This window comes from Salvia hispanica, chromosome 3, assembly GCF_023119035.1.
Source record: "Salvia hispanica cultivar TCC Black 2014 chromosome 3, UniMelb_Shisp_WGS_1.0, whole genome shotgun sequence".
In the NCBI taxonomy this organism is placed as follows: domain Eukaryota; kingdom Viridiplantae; phylum Streptophyta; class Magnoliopsida; order Lamiales; family Lamiaceae; genus Salvia; species Salvia hispanica.
In genome coordinates, this window is record NC_062967.1 from 35077107 (window position 1) to 35097992 (window position 20886).

The 20886-nt window shown below is 36.3% G+C and overlaps 4 protein-coding genes across 6 annotated transcripts; 3 read left to right on the forward strand and 1 right to left on the reverse strand.

Moving 5' to 3' along the window:
• Positions 1–647: 647 nt before the first annotated feature.
• On the reverse strand, positions 648–2782 carry LOC125215197 (peptide deformylase 1B, chloroplastic/mitochondrial). The gene is made up of 6 exons (XM_048116544.1): positions 2536–2782; positions 2259–2397; positions 1529–1721; positions 1291–1401; positions 1138–1200; positions 648–894 (listed from the first exon to the last, which is right to left on the reverse strand). The coding sequence occupies exons 1-6, from the start codon at positions 2738–2740 to the stop codon at positions 793–795; spliced, it is 813 nt and encodes a 270-aa protein (XP_047972501.1). The 5' UTR covers positions 2741–2782; the 3' UTR covers positions 648–792.
• A 6244-nt stretch (positions 2783–9026) lies between these two features.
• On the forward strand, positions 9027–11254 carry LOC125216832 (MYB-like transcription factor EOBII). Its single transcript, XM_048118608.1, has 3 exons — positions 9027–9192; positions 9522–9651; positions 10463–11254. The coding sequence occupies exons 1-3, from the start codon at positions 9054–9056 to the stop codon at positions 10791–10793; spliced, it is 600 nt and encodes a 199-aa protein (XP_047974565.1). The 5' UTR covers positions 9027–9053; the 3' UTR covers positions 10794–11254.
• A 2388-nt stretch (positions 11255–13642) lies between these two features.
• On the forward strand, positions 13643–19359 carry LOC125212907 (monodehydroascorbate reductase 4, peroxisomal). Of its 3 annotated transcripts, XM_048113200.1 has the most exons (8): positions 13643–13925; positions 15608–15659; positions 16430–16510; positions 16904–17014; positions 17599–17622; positions 17690–17818; positions 18051–18169; positions 18485–19359. In XM_048113200.1, exons 1-8 carry the CDS (start codon positions 13806–13808, stop codon positions 19211–19213), a joined length of 1365 nt encoding a protein of 454 aa, XP_047969157.1. In that variant the 5' UTR covers positions 13643–13805; the 3' UTR covers positions 19214–19359. The 3 variants fall into 3 exon arrangements, with proteins under 3 accessions (XP_047969157.1, XP_047969155.1, XP_047969156.1); XM_048113198.1 differs by having other exon boundaries at positions 16904–17052; positions 17599–17818; XM_048113199.1 differs by having other exon boundaries at positions 13644–13925; positions 16904–17022; positions 17599–17818.
• Positions 19360–19429: 70 nt separating this feature from the next.
• Positions 19430–20693, forward strand: LOC125212908. The gene is made up of 2 exons (XM_048113201.1): positions 19430–19543; positions 19741–20693. Exons 1-2 carry the CDS (start codon positions 19504–19506, stop codon positions 20598–20600), a joined length of 900 nt encoding a protein of 299 aa, XP_047969158.1. The 5' UTR covers positions 19430–19503; the 3' UTR covers positions 20601–20693.
• Positions 20694–20886: the final 193 nt, after the last annotated feature.

Below are 20886 nucleotides of genomic sequence, written 5' to 3' on the forward strand. Positions count from 1 at the left end.
AACTAGGAACCACTCACAATCTACTCTATATTTCATTATTTTTGTTTTCAATTTATAATGATTTTGATAAAAGAAAATATAGTTTATTATTTTAATATTAGGTCGTTATTTCGTCATTAATACTAGATCCCTCATGGTTTGCAATACTAGATCTGTCACATGCATATGTAGGCTACTATGCATAGCCAGTAACTTAATTCTGTAGGCTGTAGCATTGCATTAATATTATGGCATTCATTATTAATACAAATAGATATCTTGGTCCAACTCATGATAGGATAGGATAGTCTATTGAGTTAGGTTTTTGGATATTAGTAGTATGATACTGTTATAAAGTAGTAGTCTATTGAGTTAGGTTGTTGGATATTAGTAGTATGATATTGTTATAATGCAGATGAATATACTATTACTTAATACTTTATCCGTCCTATTACAGTTGAGACGTTTTTTTTAACACAGAGATTAAGGACGGACGGTTAAGTAAAAAGAGATTAAAATACAAGAGAGAATGAAATAAATAGATAATAAGAGAATAAAATAGATAATTTAAATAAGTTGATTTTTGAAAAAAAACAAAATAACTCAACTATAACTAGATAATCAAAAAAGAAATACTATGATCCAACTATGAGGATATGAATGTAGTATTACTTATAATTTATAAACTATATTAAGACAATAAAATAACAGTGGCATATAATCATAAGAGTAACCAAATAATATAGTGACCTAAAATTATTCATCACCCCATCAAGACCAAGATTTCCTCGATGAAATGAACAAAGAGTAAGATCATGATTTCCCAAACCCAACACCTTTCTTCCTAATTTCTCTTGCTTCAATCTTCTCAGGGCTCGCCAATCCGGTCTTTTCCTCGTATTCCTTTTCCAGTTCCTGTCGTGCCATGCCACAGACATTATTGAAAATGTCTCAATATCGGTTTAATTGCAAAAAAAAAATTCAACAACTTTGACCCAAATTTGAGTTTAGACAAAGCATTCAAGCAATGACACTGCTTTTTCACGTTATACAAAGTTTTTGGATTTGACTATGTTGCTATAAATCAAGAAGTGGAGTTTTATGATATAGTTATCACTTATCAGATTATATGATACTTATTTGCAAAGCATAACTTGCCTGTAACTGTGCACGAACAGTGTCAAGAACTTCATCGCTCATCCTCTCGAAGAAAAGGACTCCCTGCAATTGAATGACATCAGTTCCAATGCTGGTCTAGGCTTGATTTCTACATGAAAACAGTAAGAGTATGACAAGTCCGATTGTATGAACCTGCAAATGGTCATATTCGTGCTGAAACACCCGGGCAAGAAGTCCGGTTAAGTTGATCTGAAACCTCGCACCCTTAATATCCTGTGCATCAACCTTCAACGAGTCTGGTCTCTGTAAAGCAGCGAGTGTGGGATTATTAAGTAACTTCAAGAAAACCATGAAACATCATTGGAGGTATTGGATGACAGAAAAAACACTTTGATGAACATAAACAATAAAAGGGTACTTGAAAGGTTACCATGACATCGGCATAGATTTTAGGGAATGATAGACAACCCTCTTCAAAAGGTACTATCTTTTTCGAAAATCTTTTGATCTGTGGATTTACGAGAACAATCTCTTCTCCTTCACCGCGCTCACCAGCTGGATTAAACACCATGAGCTGGACATTAATCCCGACTTGAGGCGCTGAGAGCCCAATACCATCAGTTCTGTGGAAAAGCAAGCCAACAACTATTGTTCACATTCCTGTAATTACCAACAATCTCCAATAAGACAAAACTAGCAAATGAATCTTTAATTGGATAAACAATTATACCAAATTTTACCTTTTTCTATCATGATTTCATCACATTAATGTCAGTCAGGATTTGCAAACATCACTGTAACACCTCAACTTATGGATTTTCAAATAGAGAAACTAAAATTACATGATTTTCAAACCTTATATTAATAAGACTTCATCAAGTCGAACATTAGATTCAAAATCAAAATACTTAAAAGAAAACAACAAAGCTCAACACAATCAGCAAGGATCAGAAACCACAAATCCTATCAAAAATCAATGTGTTCAAGCTCATGTCGCACTTCCCCCCAAATTTCAGAATCTAACAGCTAAATTTTTCTCATGTTATAGTTTCTCCAGCTCAAGTAATTATTCCACAATTTCTAAATTTCGATTATCATTTCATAATTGTTCTGTTCTAAGCAATCAGGCAATTCGATTGAAGCCAAAACAAAAAACTCACATGTACATTACGTCGAACATCTCGTCGGCAAGCCTCTTCAAGCTCTCGTCAAACGAGTCAATTCGCTTGTTCTTCGCCCTCAAAATCGGGTCTGGATACTTAATCACCTCAAGAGGTCCCTTAAACTGCAAATCAGCGGCTGTTCCAAAATAAGGAAAATGGTATCAATTCAATCAAGCAATTCCACGCATAATTACTAAATCAGAAGCAATGAAATGCATAATACACATTGACAGAAATTTCCTAGGGATTTCAATTTCATGTTCCTGTCACTCACGGGAAGCTACTAATTCATCTTTAGCTACGGCGGCAGAAGAGATCCGCCGCGCCTGCGCGAGTATCGGTCGGAACGGAAGCTTGCGGCGGAGGGAAAACGAAGCGAAGGAAGCAGCACGTCGGAATAGGGGATTGCGGCGGCGGAGGAAGGGGAGGAGCGTGTGATTGACGGCGGTGGAGTGGAGGAGCTGCGTCGGAGCTGCCATTACAGCAAAATGAATTTTCTTTGATTTTTACTTTATCTTGTTTTTAGAAACACAAAGAAAATCGATTTTAAATGGGGAATAAAATTAAAAATACACAATATTTGGAGAGAAAAATAACTGCTTGTCCTTTTTTTTTATCTTTTCAGTACGTGAAGATCCCACCAGAGTGTCTTCTAATTCTAATTGGTCATGAACTAGATACGAATCACTCTCGACGAGTTCATAAGAAATGTGTTTCCTTTTCTGTACGTGAAGATCCCACCAGAGTGTCTTCTATTAGGAACTAGATACGAATCACTCTTGACGAGTCTATAAGAAGTGTGTTTTGTAGATTTTTCGGTAAGTTTATTATAGACAATAATTGACCATGTTTTATTATTTTTAAAAGTTAAAGCTTTTGCTGTACATACCAACTTTTAATTTGTACTATTGATTTATTTTAATTTTATAATTAAATTATTAAATTGTTTTAATTTTACAATTAATCATGATTTCGTCGTGACATAACTTAATGGCTTATTAATATGGGTGTTATCAGACGTCGGCTAAAATGATGTTTAAGCAGCGGACGTCGTATTATATTAAATAATTATATTTCTTAAATAAATTTTTATATTAAGAAAGAAGAAATGAAATGTGAAATGAAAATTGTGAAACGAGGCAGAAGGATGTAATGAAATATTTAATTTAGAATGACAAGATGTGATTGAATAATATAATGTGATATTGTTTTCGTGGATGTCCGATAATACCACGTAAGTAAGTTATTATAAGTCGTTTTGATGTTGAAATCTTAATTAGTTACAAAACAGAATAAATCATAGTTTCACAAAAAGTCTAGAAATTTTAAAAAGAAATACTCCATCTAAAAATTTCGAGCATGCACAATAAGATGAAACACGTATAATAGATTAGTAGTACTAATAAAAATAGACTGATTTTTGTGGTTAAAGACGAAAAACTAAACTTATTAATCAAGCCCAAAAAAAGGACTCAACTCAATCAACTCTCTCATATTGTACGTCTATGTTTCTATTTTATTGTTGTGTCGAATTTTATTTCAATTTGTTAGATTGATTATGTGATTTTCTTGAAATTTATGACGATTACCCAAAAAAAAAAAAAATCATTTTTGGTATATCTCAAATATGAAATCTAAACTATATAGCTTCCATCGAAAACAAATTATATGTATGTCCCTGTAAATCAAGATTAATCATATACTATGATACTTATATTTTTTAGATTAAGTTCTCTGTATATTCAATCGAACAACCTTCATAAAACATATACTTAGTATAATTTTACATAGCTATACAACAACGTGCGGAAGGACAACAACTCAAGCAAATATTTGTACTTTGAGATCTATAAACTCCCATAGAAAATTAGGTAGTTTGATTAAATTTGTGGTTGATATTAAAGTGCAATGTCACATGCATGACCACTTAATCCAATTTTTGTCCACAAAATGGGCTTGCGGTCAACAATTAATCGAAATTGAAGATTACTTAATAAAGCCCATGATCTAAGTCTAACTTTTGTCCCCATGTAGAAATTTGAGTAATCCAACTTAGTATGAAAAGTGGTCACACACTTGAAACTCTACTAAATATGGTAGCCTCATTGTCATCCTTAAACATTGTAGTTCCACTTGGCTACATTCCATGTTACACACTATAATTGGATATTATTAACTTGGGACTTTCATGTCTACAAAATTTAGATGACGCATCATACGTAACTTAGTTGGTTAAATGTTTCTCTTTATATAAGTTAGGGGTTTGAGTTATCACGAAAGTAGAATTCTAAGTGTTTTTGGAGTGTTTGCTTATTAAAGATTAAATTATCCTGGGGTCGTTGTAGATTTATTTGTCAAGAATTATCCGAGCTTAATATTGTTACAGTGTGAGGCCGAGAACTAATTGTCAAGGCTAATTATAACCTAACATTGTCTGGGAAAATCCATCTATGACTAAGTTGTGAGATAATTTTAGTTGGAACGAGGTGGCTATGACTAAGTAAGTATCACATGACTGTTCATCTATGATTAAGTTGTAAGATTCAATCTCATGAACCAAACACAATACATATCTAATCCCAAGATACAATCTTGCAAACTGAACAATGTAACGGCTATTTTCACATTATTTATAACATTTTTGAACTCTTTTTTTATTTATTGATACATAATAATATTATGAAAGATAAAACGATTACAAGCTGAGAGCTAACATGGAATCTACTCTATAGTTAATTTACTAAGATTTAGTGTAGTAATCAATTGAAATAAACAGAAAAAAGAGAGCTCGGCTCCAATAAAGATGTATCATCATCGTTTGTTTTGATGATATTTTATGAAGTCGAGTCAAAATATGGATTTGTAATTCGGGAAGTAATTATTTGGCTTTAAATGTTTTAACAAGTTTTTGATGATATTTTATTAAATCGGTTTATAGTTTATTTAATTCTTAAACCCTAAAGCATGGACAAATCCCTATCATATGCAAACGACTTTGTCCCTTTTCTCTATTTAGTTAGGATTTTGTGTGGATAACAATTGTTTAGACCTAATTTCTATATGCTATTAATGTCACATATAATCACTTATCAAAATATCTTTTGAAATCAACAGCTAATACTACTATCTCAACCACATATTAATGATATATTTCCTATACCATTTCTTTGGATTTTGTTTGTTAGATTTTATTAGCTTGATAATATGAGATGAAGTTTCATGTTAAAATAATTTCTTGTAGAATAGTAAGTACTAGGTATCATAATAGTTTTTGGATATTTTGTATTTCATCTTAAAATTATATTCAATGTTTAGTGGGATAAATTTTAATAATTTTTGTTGATTGTTTGTAAGTGTGTATGAATATGGTATTACTTTAAATTATTTGTGAGTGGAGAAAGTTTTAATGGTGGACTTATAATAGTATATGTGTAAATATTTAAGGTTAAGTGGGATTTTTGTGAGAATAGTTGGTAAACTAGGTATATATTGTTGGAAGAAAGAAATGAAAAACTAAGTATTTTTCATACACAATTAGAGTGTATAGTCTTTATTTTAGAATTAAAGGCTCAACCGGGAAATTGATGATCAAAGTATAAATAAAATTTCACCCTATGCTAAGAGCAACATACACCCTCCCAAAAAAAAAACCTCTTCCACACTAAGAGCATCCACAGTGGATGCCCGATCGCGCGCCCGATCGGCCGAGATCGGGCTCGGGCGCGGTCGGGCATCCATTGTAGCAGTCGGTCGCGCCCGATCCCGAGCCCGACCGATCGGGCGTGAGCCTCGGGCGCCCATTGCAGAGCCGCGCCCGAGCCCGAGCACGAGCCCGAGCCTTTTTTTTTTTTTTTTTTTAAATTATTTAACCCTAATTTAAACCACTATAAATACTCCATTTTCTTCACTTTTCACACACCAAACCTTTCACTTTCTCTTCTATATTCTCTCAATATCCACACTTCCAACAATGGATCCGAGTCAATACCCGAGCCCGAATAATGTCGACGACGATATGCCGATGTTTGGAGGAGGAGGCGGCGGCGGCGCCCGGTGGCCCGGCCACGAAGACTACCGGGTTGAGACGCCTGGATCTGTGGGATCCACTTTCGTCTCCGACTCTGAGTTCGATCCGTTCTTCGGCACCGAGGAGTATCGGGTTGAGGATATGGAGCCTAGTTGTGGGCAACCTCCTGCCCCTGTGCGGCCGCCGCCGAAGAAAGGGAAGAAGAAGATGGCGCGGAAAGAAAAGGCGCCATCGGTCCCAGTCCCACTCCCAGACGATGAGCCGAACGAGGAGTACGCAACAGGGCGTACTGACTACGAGTTGGATGAGTACCTGAAGGTGGCTCAGTGTTGGGTCGATGTATCGGAGGATTCGATAGCCTCCAACAACCAGACTTCGGCCAGGATGTGGGATCGCATTGAGGAACGCTACAACGAGGTGAAACCGAAGTGGGCGTTCAAGCGGACCAAGGTTCAGCTGCGCAAGTGTTGGGATCGGATCAAGCTCCACGTCAACAACTTCTGCTATATCTACAACAGGAACAGGGACGGAAGAGCTAGCGGTGAGAGCATGGAGGATGTCCTCAACAAGTCGTTGTCCGAGTACCAACAGCAGTTCGGGCAGTTCAAGTTGTACAATGTTTGGCTGATCTTGAAGGACAAGGGGAAGTTCAACGGAGGGATACCGGTTGGATCCTCGGCTCCGAAGCGGACGAAGAACACCGCCGCTGGCGATTACACGAGCAGCGGCCCATCTCCTGTGGATCTGAACGCTGAGCCGGAAGGGAGTTCCGGCACGCCTACGTCTACTTTTAGACGTCCCATTGGTACCAAGGCTGCCAAAGCCCAGGCCAAAGGGAAGGCGAAGGCGGGCGCGTCTGGATCAGCGGCCCCCCCGCAGGCTGCGCCTGCTCCATCTGTTCAGCTCATGGACAGGGCGATCGAGGAGTTCGGAGGTTATCGCGAGGTGGTTGAGTATAGGTTTATACTTGACGCCCAAAACAGCCTTCGTGAAGAAACCGATCCGGAAGCCCGACAGAGGACTAAGAATATGATCAAGAATTTGGCGCAGAGGTTGAATTTAGATGGCTAGTTTGGTTTTTTCTTTTTTTTAGTATTTTAGTTTTAATGTAGTTTTTTTTTTTAATCTAAGTATGATGTAGTTCCACTTTTCTATTAAGTAATGTAGTTTTTTTTTTTTTTTTGCATTTGTGGTGTTTGAAATAATATATTTTGATAATTTATAGTAATTAAAAACAAATTAAAAAAAATAATGATTTAAAATTGAAATGAAAAGTGGATAAGAGATAGGGCATGCACTAGGGCTTCACCATTGCAGAAAGATAGGGCTTGCTGACGTGGCAACCACTAGGACTCTCACTAGGGCTTCCACTAGGGCTTCCACTAGGGCATCCATTATGGATGCCCTAAACCACCACAAAAGCCCTTTAAACAAAGATTCTTCCTATGCAAAAAGCAGGCAAAAGGTGCACTAAAAGTAGGCAAAAGAAGAAAAGATCAGATCACCTTAGCAACAGTAGACAAGATTTCTGACTTCTTCCTTTCCATATTCGAGCTTGAAGCAAATCCTCGCGAACTTAATTTGAGAAAAAGGAAAATCAGGATTTAATCATTTAATCCACTACCCAAGCCCCCACACATGTAGAATAAGAGTATACACTATAGTTGGCCGGGCCAAGCCACAAACTGTGGTCAGGCCACAAAATCGTGGCCTGGCCACCAACGCCCAAGTTTTCCCATGTTTTCCACTATAGTGGACATGCCCAAGCCATACAATCATTTATTTTTTCCATTTTATTTATATTTTAATTTTACTCCAATAAAAATTGTTAGACTATAATAATTAAATAAAATGCATAATTTAATGAAAACTAAATCGAAAACCAAATCTTCGTTGTATTATACAATGGGGTAAAACTATACAACGAAAATTGTTTTAAAACACTCAAACAAAAACTAAAAAAAACACCGCCATCGCCGACTACTCGGTGTCATCATCAGAATCCGCCGCCGCTTCTTCTTCACCCGTTGCATTGTCACCGCCAACGCCATCACCGTCACCACCACCGCCACCGCTCTGAGGTCCCGTCGCCGCCGCCGCCGTGTCCTCCCCCCCCCGCCACGTCCGCCCATCCAAGTCACTATAGGGAGCCGCGGCTGGGCCACGGGAGAGCCATGAGCCGCGGCTATCCTATACTGGATGCTCTAATCTACATGTATGCAAGTTTTCGTTTGCACTTGCCACTTTGTACAAATTTACAACACATACAATCCTAAGTTTCACATGACATCATCTTGAGAAATAATGAAAAGACATAAACACTTTGAAAAGACACTTACTACATATACAATCCTAAACGTATCTTCCTAAAATTAATTTTATTCATGATGCCACACTATAAGTAGTGTTTTTATGTGTATTAATTAATTGTATGTGGAGTAATTAGTTAGGTATGTAAAATCATAACTTCATGCATGTACTTGTTATATAGAAATTTCATGGCCACCACAATTAATTATTATTATTTTCCCAATTAAGGCGTGGGCCGGGGTGCATGTTGATATGTAGTTTGTGTATGCATCACTGATTCAAATTAATTTTATAATTAACCAAAGTTAGGCTAAAAGTTATTCATTGATACATCTACTAATAGCTACTTTAACTAGCAATTAATCCTCTTAGCCAATCTCTATAAATTGAGCTCCAGCTTTATTAATAATTTCTACAAATACCTCTTGCCCTCTATATGAATTTGAGTCTCTTTCATGACTAAGATGGAGAAAAGACCATGCAATGAACCTGAAGTGAGGAAAGGCCCATGGACTATGGAAGAGGATCTCATTCTCATTAACTACATTGCTAACCATGGTGAAGGTGTTTGGAATTCACTAGCTCGATCCGCCGGTACGTCGATCATTTCTTCATCGTCTTCTTCTTTTTTTCTACTTTTATCGCTGCAACGAGGAAAATCTTTCGTTAAGAATAAAGTCGGGAAATTATATTTAGGGAGAAAAACTTACATTGATAGATTTTGAGATTTTGAAAAGGGGCATTTAGATAGTTTGCACCATTTGCTGGCTATAATTTTGGTGATTTTGGTTCAGAACATTAAGTTTGATATGTTTGTGTCCTTAACTTGTCGATTTGGTCGCTTGTCCGCTTGATTTTGATAGTGACACCAAATGTTGACAGTCAACTATTTTTTACACAATTTCTATTAATCATGGTTTTAGGGTTGAAGCGCACCGGAAAAAGTTGTCGTCTCCGGTGGCTGAACTACCTCCGGCCGGATGTGAGAAGGGGCAATATCACGGCGGAGGAGCACCTTTTGATCATAGAGATGCACGCTAAATGGGGTAACAGGTAAAATTTTAATCATACTTATTGCAAAAACCAAATTATCAAAAATAATTAAGTGATCGATGCAAATGTAGAAAACAAATTAGGGGGAATAATTAATGGAAAGTCACAAAGGCTAGCTAGCTAGTAATGTTGAAATGGACAGATACCATACCATACAACTTTCTATTTGAATAAAGATAAACATAGGAGTAGCATTTCTATCATTTATGTATATTCTTAATAAATTGCCCCTTTTTTTTAAAGGTAAACGCTTTGATTTGAAATATTTATAGTGAATTATTTCAAATTTACTTTGAAGAAAATTATGCAAATATCTAATGCACAAGTTAATTTTTTCCAATATTAGCATACTTTAATACGAAAAAGTTTATATTTTCTTAAATTATTGAAGAAGAATAAATATGTAATATATTGATTTATTTTACTAATCAATAGTCATGAAAATCTCTTAAAAATTCCGTCAGAATTGGGATATTATTTAGCAGTATTTCACAAAAGTTATTCTAATTTATTAATTCTAATGTTTTTAGTGTTTTATGTTTGATTCAATCTTATCAATTAATCTCTACCAATATATACCAAATGCATTCTAAATTAAAATATTAATTCGAAATTTTAAGCGTCGTCATGCATGTGAAACTATTTTTGCAATTGCAACAATGATTAATTTTCTAATAAAAAGCAAATCAAATGTGTTCGACGGAATACAGCCGAAACAATGCAATTTTCTAATTATCACTTATCATTAAAATTTTGAAAATAGAAAATAAAAGGAAAATCATGCTTATAATTTATGCTTTTTACGTGACAGGTGGTCGAAAATTGCAAAACATTTGTCCGGAAGAACGGACAATGAGATAAAAAATTATTGGCGAACTCGAATTCAGAAGCACATAAAACAGTCCGAGAGTTTCACTACTTTACCCGTAAGCAATATCGAAGAACCAGTCTTCAGTAACCAAGTTCACTCCAGTTGTGTCCCTGCGGATCATGCACTTAGCCAATCATATGCACCCAACATTGCTACTTCTTCCTTTCAAGGAAATATGCAAAGTTTTCAAGGCCCTAATTTTCCAACTCAATCAAATGATAACAATATTTGGGGCATGGAGGACTTTTGGTCCATGCAATTACTTCATTGAGACTAATTATATGTTTATATATTTTATAAAAACAATATATCAAATTATTATCTTTTCCATTCTATAATTGTATTTTAAAAATTGTTGTGGATTTAGATGGGATAGGGGTCCATTGATCCATCGTTGGCCCATACCGGCAGGAAAACTTCATTATCTCTTTCTGGCTTTTAGAGTTGTCGCCAATCCCAAAGTGCAACAGCTTCGCCGTAGCCCTTTAATCTTGGAATCACTTCTGTTATTTGTCTGTCATCTATTTTCAGCGACGCCCGTCGCTGGACGCTGGCTACGACCTTATTCACTACGTACACTCCTACAAGTTTGATTTTCTAGATATATCATTGTCTCGACTGGATAAAGAATTTAGTCTGTGTATTAAGTATATTAAAGTATACATGAATATTGATTTACGTCTTGAACCGAGTATATTATATCTGAAAAGGTATACACATAATACCAAATAAAAAATCCTGAATATAATGCTTTTGGATGTTGTGTAATCTCTTTTATAGGAGGCTGAGTTTTGTCACACACTATTTATCAATATATAAATTCAACATAAGATGGAAAAGTATATGCATGTATAATTGTTTAAAGCACCGAACTCAAAACTTTTTGTTAATGAACGTATAGTTTTTTTATTTTCCATGATTAAATATTCATTTTGGAAGCAAATACCGAACTAAAGTTGGGATTTATTGACACGTATAGCGTGGCAAGGCTATTATTAGGAAATTTGGATAATTGCTTTATGCAAATATTTAATATCGACATTTGCCCAACTCTAATTGAGAAACATTCATGTGGTTTGGCCGTATACAAATTCACTCTCTTTTTTCATATTGAAAATTAATTAATCCCGACAATTATTTTTACCTACATATATGCTTTTCTATTGAATTATGCATCGGAAAATATCCTAATTTGACATTGCTTTAAGACATAGATACATATTATATACATTATATAATTACTTGTTTATAGAAATCAAACTCTCATTTATAACGAGTGAAGTGTAAAATAATTCATTTGTTAAAAATGTTTTCATTTTTTTAACAATCACATATATATATGCATTGGCTATTTGAACTCTACTTATTTATTATAGGATAAATATTTTACCAACTGAGACAGTTGCATTTCTTTCGGCGTTATTAGGAGTACTAAACTTGGATTACTCCTAAAAGCAAAATAGAATATACCATTTGGAAATGAGGTGTAAATCTTTGAAATATCAGTTTTGGGCTCGTATTGGGCCACTATGTCTATGACATATGTAATTAAAAAATTTATTCATTAATCCCACTCTTTCATATGCCGGGCTAGATAATCAATGAGAGATCTAAATCTAATGATCTAGTTTTGCATCAAATTAAATACATAATAATTGTCACTATAAGTCTATAATAATGATAGTACTAATGTGAAATTGGTCAAAACAAAGAGACATGACTCACGATATTAGTTAAATAAGAGAAATGGTACCGAAATTACAAAAGTAAATAAGAACAAAATAGAATAGTTGCATATAAATTACAATTTCTTAATGTAAATAAACATTTTTTTAATTAGTATATGTATACTATAACTTAAAGTCGATTATTTTGATGGAGTGGATGGAAGAATTATTATTAGGTATTTGTAATTGATATCTAAATGGATAAGAGTATGGGTGGAAGAACCACATTCATAATTTAGTGCCACGTGTAAGCATCTATGCTAAACAAAAAGATTATTTTCTAGAACACAGACAATATCAACCCATCATTATTTTCTATCCGATTATATATCAATTTTTTTCAATAAAAAACTTTATTGAGCGACGTTATTACTTATTTTAGAGACAATTTAATAATAAGAAAAAAAAACTTTTGTGTTGTCATCGGAAAATGAATTTATGTTGTTATTTTTCACTAAATTTCAATTCTAACAATCTCTTTATTTTGTTCGTAATAACACTAAATGCTTACCGGATTTTACTCCATATTAGAGTAAAGTAAACATTAATGTGCATTTGACCATTTTCCTATATAAATAAGTTTAGAAGAGTCAAAAATTAAATAAGTAAATAATGACGGTCAATGAAACAAGTGTACACTCCACACATTCAATTTTTTAAAATTTTATTGTTATGAACGAAATAAATATAAGCCATTAATTGGGTACAATTGATTTATTAGTGTAACAAAATATAATTATACCTAACTATAAGTTGCTTCTAAATTGCAAGTTTGCAACTCGAACAATTTTGTTTGAGTAAAGTTTTCTCTAGTTGGAGTTGGAGTGAAGTTATTCTTATTAACTAATTATGATTTGAAATTATAATTTATAAGTGACGGTTTTGATTTAAGCATGTATTCTTAACTGTGTGTGTGGATGAAATAAGTATTATCTTAAAAACTAAAATGATAAATTGCTGAAAAAATCATAAAATTTTGTTAAATTTTCGTTTGTCCGATAATTTTTAAAGTCAGTTGAAACACCATGAAATTTGGATTTGTACTCAATTATCACACGACCAATTTTTGTTTGGTGATATATAGTAATATGGAAGTCGAAAAATCATGCGTGGATGAGTTAAAAGACGTTATCTATTTATAAAGAAAACGACCCAATTCGATTAAAAATCTACAATTATATACGCGATCGAACTTGATAGTTTTTCACACAATTCAAATATAAATAAAATTGTCCAAAGGTGGGCAATATAGTAATTTAGATGGAAATTAGTAGATTGAAAATGTATGAACCCCGTTTTTTTGTTAGAACCCTAATTTTGTAAATCACTCATATTTGTCTCGAATAGAAAATGAAATAAAATTCAGAGAAGAAATAAAAAAAATGAAAGAGAAAAATCAATTTGGCAGTTATCTCGGGTAATGGCTCAGCAAGTGTGAAGAGGTGGCGCAGCTCTCAAGAAACGATCATTTTTCTAGTCTTCTCACTATACATATAGATTGAAATTGTATCTATACCCGGAGAGAGAGAGAAAGAGAAGGTGGCGTGCAGCAGAAAATGGGGAGAGCGTTCGTGTACGTGATAATCGGAGGAGGCGTCGCAGCTGGCTACGCCGCCCATGAATTCGTCCAGGCAGGCGTCTCCTCCGGTGAACTCTGCATCATCTCCGAAGAGCCTGTAACTCTCTCTCTCTCTCTCTCTCTCTCTCTCTCTCTCTTCTCGCGCTATTGCGCGTATATAGATAAAATTATGTATGCGTGTGTGTGTGTTGTTAATGATATTAATTGCTGGATGAATTTGTTTGTTGCAATTAGTTTTCAATCTGTCGATTCAGTGAAGTTCGAACCTAATTATGGCAGTTGTGTTAGCTTATGTGCAATCCGAATATTTTGAGATGACGTCTGTTGCTATTAGTTTTCAATCGGGCGATTTAGTGAAGTTCGAATCTAATTATGGCGGTCGTGTTAGCTGATGTGCAATCCGAGTGCTTTTAGATGATGTTTGTTGCAATTAGTTTTCAATCTGTGGATTTAGTGAAGTTCTCATCTAATTATGGCAGTCGTGTTAGCTGATGTGCAATCCGAGTGCTTTCAGATGATGTTTGTTGCAATTAGTTTTCAATCTGTGGATTTAGTAAAGTTCGAACCTAATTATGGCAGTCGTGTTAGCTGATGTGCAATCCGAATGTTTTAAGATGATGTTTGTTGCAATTAGTTTTCAATCTGTCGATTTAGTGAAGTTCGCTGAATGTTTTGTGATGGAAGGATGGTGTAATATGAGCTTGTTATGTGATGTTCGTGTATTTATTACTTATCTAGACTTGATTGAGAGCTGAAAATCAGAGGATTTTTTTTTTTTTTTTTTTTTTTTTTTTTTTTTGGGGGGGGGGGGGGGTTGTGTTTAAAGCCAGATGGAGGAACTCGAATTTGACAGTCTCCGTTATTTTGTGCATCGGTGCAGTAATTATGAATCCCTCATGTGTATTTTGTATATGATGTGGTAGGTATTTAAAATAAGTTGCATTTTCCCAAAAAGGTCTAAAGTAATTAGGTTACTCCTGGTTAAGATTTGGTGGAAATCTCTAATTTGGTTGCTAGAGCACTGGATAAAATCTAAATTCAGTGATTCCAATAATTATAATTTCAAGTATCCAGTGTATGGTATCCTATTTTCATAGACGTCTGTCCATTTTAAGTAGCAAGGGGTGAGTTCATGGCTTTCCCATCTTTTATTTGGTTGCAGTTTCACCCAGAGGATGAAAGGATATCCTGTATAAGCTGTTTGCAAGAGCATATTAGATCCTCTTCCCAAAGAAACTTGGATATGACTTTTGTATAGGCCATGAACTAGATCCATATATCATCTATAGTTCTATACCTGTCTGATCAACTGGCAATCTTACATACGTTCTTGGTAGCATGTCTTTGTCTCAATAGAGGGTTATGGAGTCATGACTCTCTCCATGGATCAATTTGTTGAATTTGTCTTGTTTCCCCAACAACTTGAGAAACAGGGAAATTTTTTGATAGAATGATGCTTCATGGAACCAGTAAGATAGTGATATGCATGCTTATCTGCATTTTTATTTATTTGGTAGCTTGTTGAATCTTAAGTAGCCTACACTTAGAGGAGGATAGATGTTTTAATCGTTTCTCATGTTTCTTGGTTTGATAATAGAAGTGTTTCACTTAAAATATCTTTTATTCTAACGAGTCAAGGTGAAGATCAGGTTATGGTTGTATGCTTGGGCTAATGCAATCATAGTTTAATGCTATTTTCTTAATGTTGGTATGCTTGATTAGATTCTTTATTTTCTTTTCTTTTTTCCAATATGCTATTCATACTAGTGCACTTTGTAGGTTGCACCCTATGAAAGGCCTGCATTGAGCAAAGGTTACTTACTCCCTGAAGGTATTTATTTTACTTCCTATACAGCAGGATCACAAATTTCCTTCATAACATACTGCAGCATACACTTCTTTACATTCATATATTGACCTTGTGCCCTGGGTTGATAGCCAGATAAGTTCATTTGAAACAAAAACATGGGAAAAACTGAATGTCTGATTAGCAATTTGGATATACAAACTTTTGGGTACATCTATTAGAGTTATGCTTCATCTGACCCCTGTTTATATTTATAGGATGCTTCTCATTCAATTTAAGGTACCTTTCCATGTGCAAATTCAGATCCAAGTCCTTAATCTGCATAAGTCATTTATGCAATTATTGTTGTTTAGTTAAAAATTCTATGTCTAAATTATGCTCACTGATATTTTCTCTGGTTATATTTGTGTTGTGTACATACGTGAATGTCTCTTGTGTTAGATGCTTCGGAAGTTACTGTTATTCTTTACTACTCCCTCCATCCCCGATTAAGAGTCACACTTTTCCATTTCGGTCCGTCCTCAATTAAGAGTCACACTTCATTTTTACCATAAATAGTAAGTAGGTCCCACATTCCACTAACTCAATTCACTCACATTTTATTATAAAACCAATATAAAAATGGGTCCCACATTCCACTAACTTTTTCAACCAACTTTTCTTTACATTTCTTAAAACTCGTGTCCGGTCAAAGTGTGACTCCTAATCGGGGACGGAGGGAGTATGTTAATCTGGTTGAGAATAAAGGTTTGCCATTTTAAATGACTTAACTCTATACTTTCTACTGCTTGCAGCTCCTGCACGCCTACCTTCATTTCACTGTTGTGTAGGTACCAATGGGGAAAGATTGGCTCCAAAATGGTACAATGAAAATGGTAATTTTAATACCATTTCTTAAGTTTCAATATGTCACACTTGTGTAATCAACATAATCGTATCTAGGTTTCCATAGTTTAATGCTACTTGGAAGAAATGGTTCTCTCCCTCTGCTCAGGGCAAGCCTTTTTCATTTTATCTTCCTTGTTGTGTAGCTTGAATGTAGTATTTATAGAATGAATCTAGGAAATCACATCGTTGAGTGTATGATTTCATTTAAGAATCTACTCGATGATAAAAGAAAACATTAGACCAAGTTTGGATACCATCACCCCGAAATCCAAATGCAGTAAACAGCGATGCTTCTAGTTTTTGTTAAGATTTTTTTATTACTTTAGCAATATCTTTTACATCAGATTTTGTGTAATTACTTCTTCTGATGCAATCTTCAGGTATTGAGCTAATTCTGGGAACTAGAGTTAAGTCTGCTGATGTAAGACGGAAGACACTGCTTACTGCAACAGGAGAAACAATTAGCTACAAGTATCTCATTGTTGCAACAGGTGCTCGGGTACTGAAGCTATTCTGTTTTTATATCCTGGTAGTTTTGTGCTCTAATAATACGTTAGTTCTGTCGTTTTGCACTGAAATAGAATGGAAATGGAATTATGGAAGACATTTTCACAATACTTTTCTTGTCAAGCCTCTTATTTTTTGGCATAATGCTGGCTATTGTGCTTGGCCAAGTATTGGGGTGTACTTAGTTTAATTGCCCTTTCGAAGCACATTCTGGAATGATTTAAGCTCCACATAAATAGCACATGGATCACAAATTTTGAATTTCTTTCAAGAAATTAGTGTGTTATATCTTCGCCATTTGCATCCTATTTCATCCTATTTGGAGTAGGAGTGAACTTGAAGCATGTCCCAGCATACTGTTGATCTGCCAACTTCAGAACTTACGCCTGGGCTTATGGTTTAATTGACTAATGAAAAATCGAAACATATGCATGTGCAGTAGAACTTATTATGGACCAAAGTCAACTTGCCCCCCCCCCCCCCCCCCGCCCCCTATATCTTGGGTGAAAATGCATCCTGTCATAAATTATTCAGCTTATAACTGGTATTGTTTCTTGTTATTTTGTAGGCCTTGAAGCTCGAAGAGTTTGGGGTAAATACTTTAGATGCACCTAATGTGTGTTATTTACGAGATGTGGCTGATGCGGACAGACTTGTAGATGTGATGCAATCTCGCAGTGGTGGACAGGCTGTTGTTATTGGTGGGGGCTATATTGGAATGGAATGTGCTGCATCTTTGGTGATAAACAACTTAAATGTGACTATGGTCTTTCCAGAGGCACAGTGTAGTAAGTAGTTTTCTTATATTTATTCCATTCTTCATTTCATTTTATGCATCAAAGTTATCGTTCATACTGCTGGATATGATATGATATGGTTCTGATTACTCTATCTATCTACTTTCATACACACACACACACACTCTACTGTTTCAAGTGAGAACTCATCTTTGTTATACTAATTGGGGAACTATGTTCGTTAATCTTCCCAAGCAATGTTCTCATATACTGGCTTCTGCAGTGGCCCGTTTATTCACCCCCAAGATTGCGGCTTTCTATGAAGAATTTTATCAGTCCAAAGGGGTGAAGTTTGTCAAAGGAACTGTCTTGACATCATTCGATTTTAACTCTGATGGGAAGGTATTAATAGTTCTTCTCTTTGCTTGTAAAAAAATTCTCTCTCAAAGTGAATTTTGCTAAGTATGCTATATATTACTATGTAAAGTCAAACGAAATGTTAAGTTGCGTAATGTGTTGTAACATTATAGTTTCACTTATTTGGTATATGTCGATATGAATTTAGTTGCTAAACAAGTCTCGGATAGGCTATGCGCCAGTTAGCCATTTCAATAACAGAAAACAATCTGAGACAAAACGTGTCAAATACGATGATATTTTCTTCATAAGTCTCCAACTGCATATTCTTATACTTGCACTGACCAGCTCTTTTATTAGGTCTGCGCTGTTAATCTTCGAGATGGAAGCAAGCTTCCTGCAGATATGGTTGTGGTCGGGATAGGGATTCGACCAAACACAAGTCTGTTTGAAGGCCAATTAACAATGGAAAAAGGGGGAATCAAGGTGAATGGCAAAATGCAATCGAGCAACAGCTCAGTCTATGCAATTGGGGATGTAGCTGCTTTTCCAGTCAAAATAGTCGGTGAAACGCGCAGGCTCGAGCACGTTGACTCTTCACGGAGGGCAGCAAGGCACGTTGTTTCAGCCATCATCGTACCTGAAAAGACGGGCGAATTTGACTATCTACCCTTCTTCTACTCGAGGGTCTTCACTCTGTCCTGGCAGTTTTATGGCGACAATGCAGGCGAAGTTGTCCATTTCGGAGACTTCAGTGGAAACACTTTTGGAGCGTACTGGATGAACAAAGGCCATTTGGTCGGATCTTTCCTCGAGGGTGGAACGAAGGAACAGTACGAGGCGTTAGCCCAGGCCACGAGGCTGAAACCAAAAATCGAAGACTTGGCTGAGCTCGAGAGCCAAGGGTTGGAATATGCCTTTAACGTAATCCAGAAACCTCCGTCTCCGCGCCCAGCAGAAGTGGGTGGTGGCTCCACTCTCGTCCTCGACAAACCACTGCACGTCTGGCATGCTACCACGGGAGTTATCGTTGCTGCGTCCGTGGCGGCCTTTGCATACTGGTACGGAAGAAAGCGCAAGAGGTGGTGAAAATATGGCCTTGTACTTCTTTGAAGATTCATTATTGTATAATGCACTTCACCTGTTGTAGCATTTTGTATGTCAAGAGAAAAAGCTGAATACTCTCTGTGCAATTTACTCTCATTTGGAAAAGGGCGAAAGTGTTAAATCCTTAATATTATTTGCAAAAATTAGTTTCAGAATTATTTTACTTCTCATTTTGGATAATAAATAAGATAAGTCCCACATCTCGATTGTAGCTAAACAAGCTGTTTGAGTGAGTTGAGAAAGAAGATAACGTAGATGGTGTAAAAGAAGAAATGGTTTCATCAAGATCAAGATCAAGATCAAGATCAAGCGGTTACTAACTAATTGGGGTTTACATTACTCCCGAGATACCATAAAATTCTCTACGCAATTTCTCTTCCAATTCACTTTCGCTCTCTGTAAACTTCTCTTTCTTCTCCGCATTTCACAAAACATAACTTCCTTCTTTTCTCACCTACTCTCTCTGAACATGAATCATAACTACCTCTTGGCGGTTGTGGCGATCGCAGCTGCGGCTGTCATTCTTGTTTCCAGACGAAGCGTCAACGGAGACCGCGCCGCCGAGCCCAACGACGGAGACGGCGAAGTGGATCCCCCTCCTGCCGTCGCAGTCCCCACGCATGCCGAAAATATCGCAAAAGCCACAGAGAAAGTTGCAGAAGCACGGGCTGCCTTGGAAGCAGCTAAGGTTGCCAATGACCCCGCCATAACCTGCGCATCTGAAACAACCACCTTCACCGCCGGCGCTGTTGCAATAATGCTCCTCACCGCTAATCTTGATGTTATCCAAAGAAAGGTACCCATCGCCGCTCATTGCGCCCTGGCGGAGAAAAGGGTCCGCGACGCGGCCTTTGGAGTGCACGTCGGCGTCACCGCAGCCCGCGACAAAATTGACGAGGCCCGAGCTGCGGCCAATGCTGCTTCGAATGCTCTCGATGGAATCTTCAACGTCGACGCTTCCCCTGATCCCCATCTTGCGGCATACCTTGGTATTGCATTTGACCCCACCGTCATAGACCCCTCGCCCGCCGAAGTCGAAGAAGGCTCGCTCATTGCACAATCCGTGGAGGACATTGAAAAAGATGCCGAAGATCTCACCCGCGATGTCAACGACCTCAATAATATGGTGGCGATCAACGTCAACATGGCCACCCTAGCAGCTGATACAGCTCTCACTATAGCTGCCACCAGTATAGCAGCCACCGCGGCCGTGAGAATCACACACGCCCCCATCCGAGCCCACGACGGCGTCGTCGAAGCCCGCAACGCGGTTGTCCAAAACCTCGGCACTAGTGAGGTCTTCCGGGCTGTCATGGCCTATGCCGCAGCGGTGGCCACCGCTGAAGCGGCCGATGAAGAAATAGGATAAAATTGACTACATGTACTTACTTTGACGAATAGGAGATATTGACTATGTACTTGCAATTTCCAAATATTCTCCTTTCTAAATCCATATTTCTTTTAAAAAATATCATTTTATAATGTGAATATTCTGATTTTGGTTTATCCGAATTAACAAGATTTGAGATTATCAAAAACAAATTGATGGAATATATAAAACTTTAATTTATGTAACAAGATTATTTTGTTTCACTTTATTATAAAAATGGTTTGGTCAATTTTTGGGGCAAAATCACTTTATAATAAAAATGGTT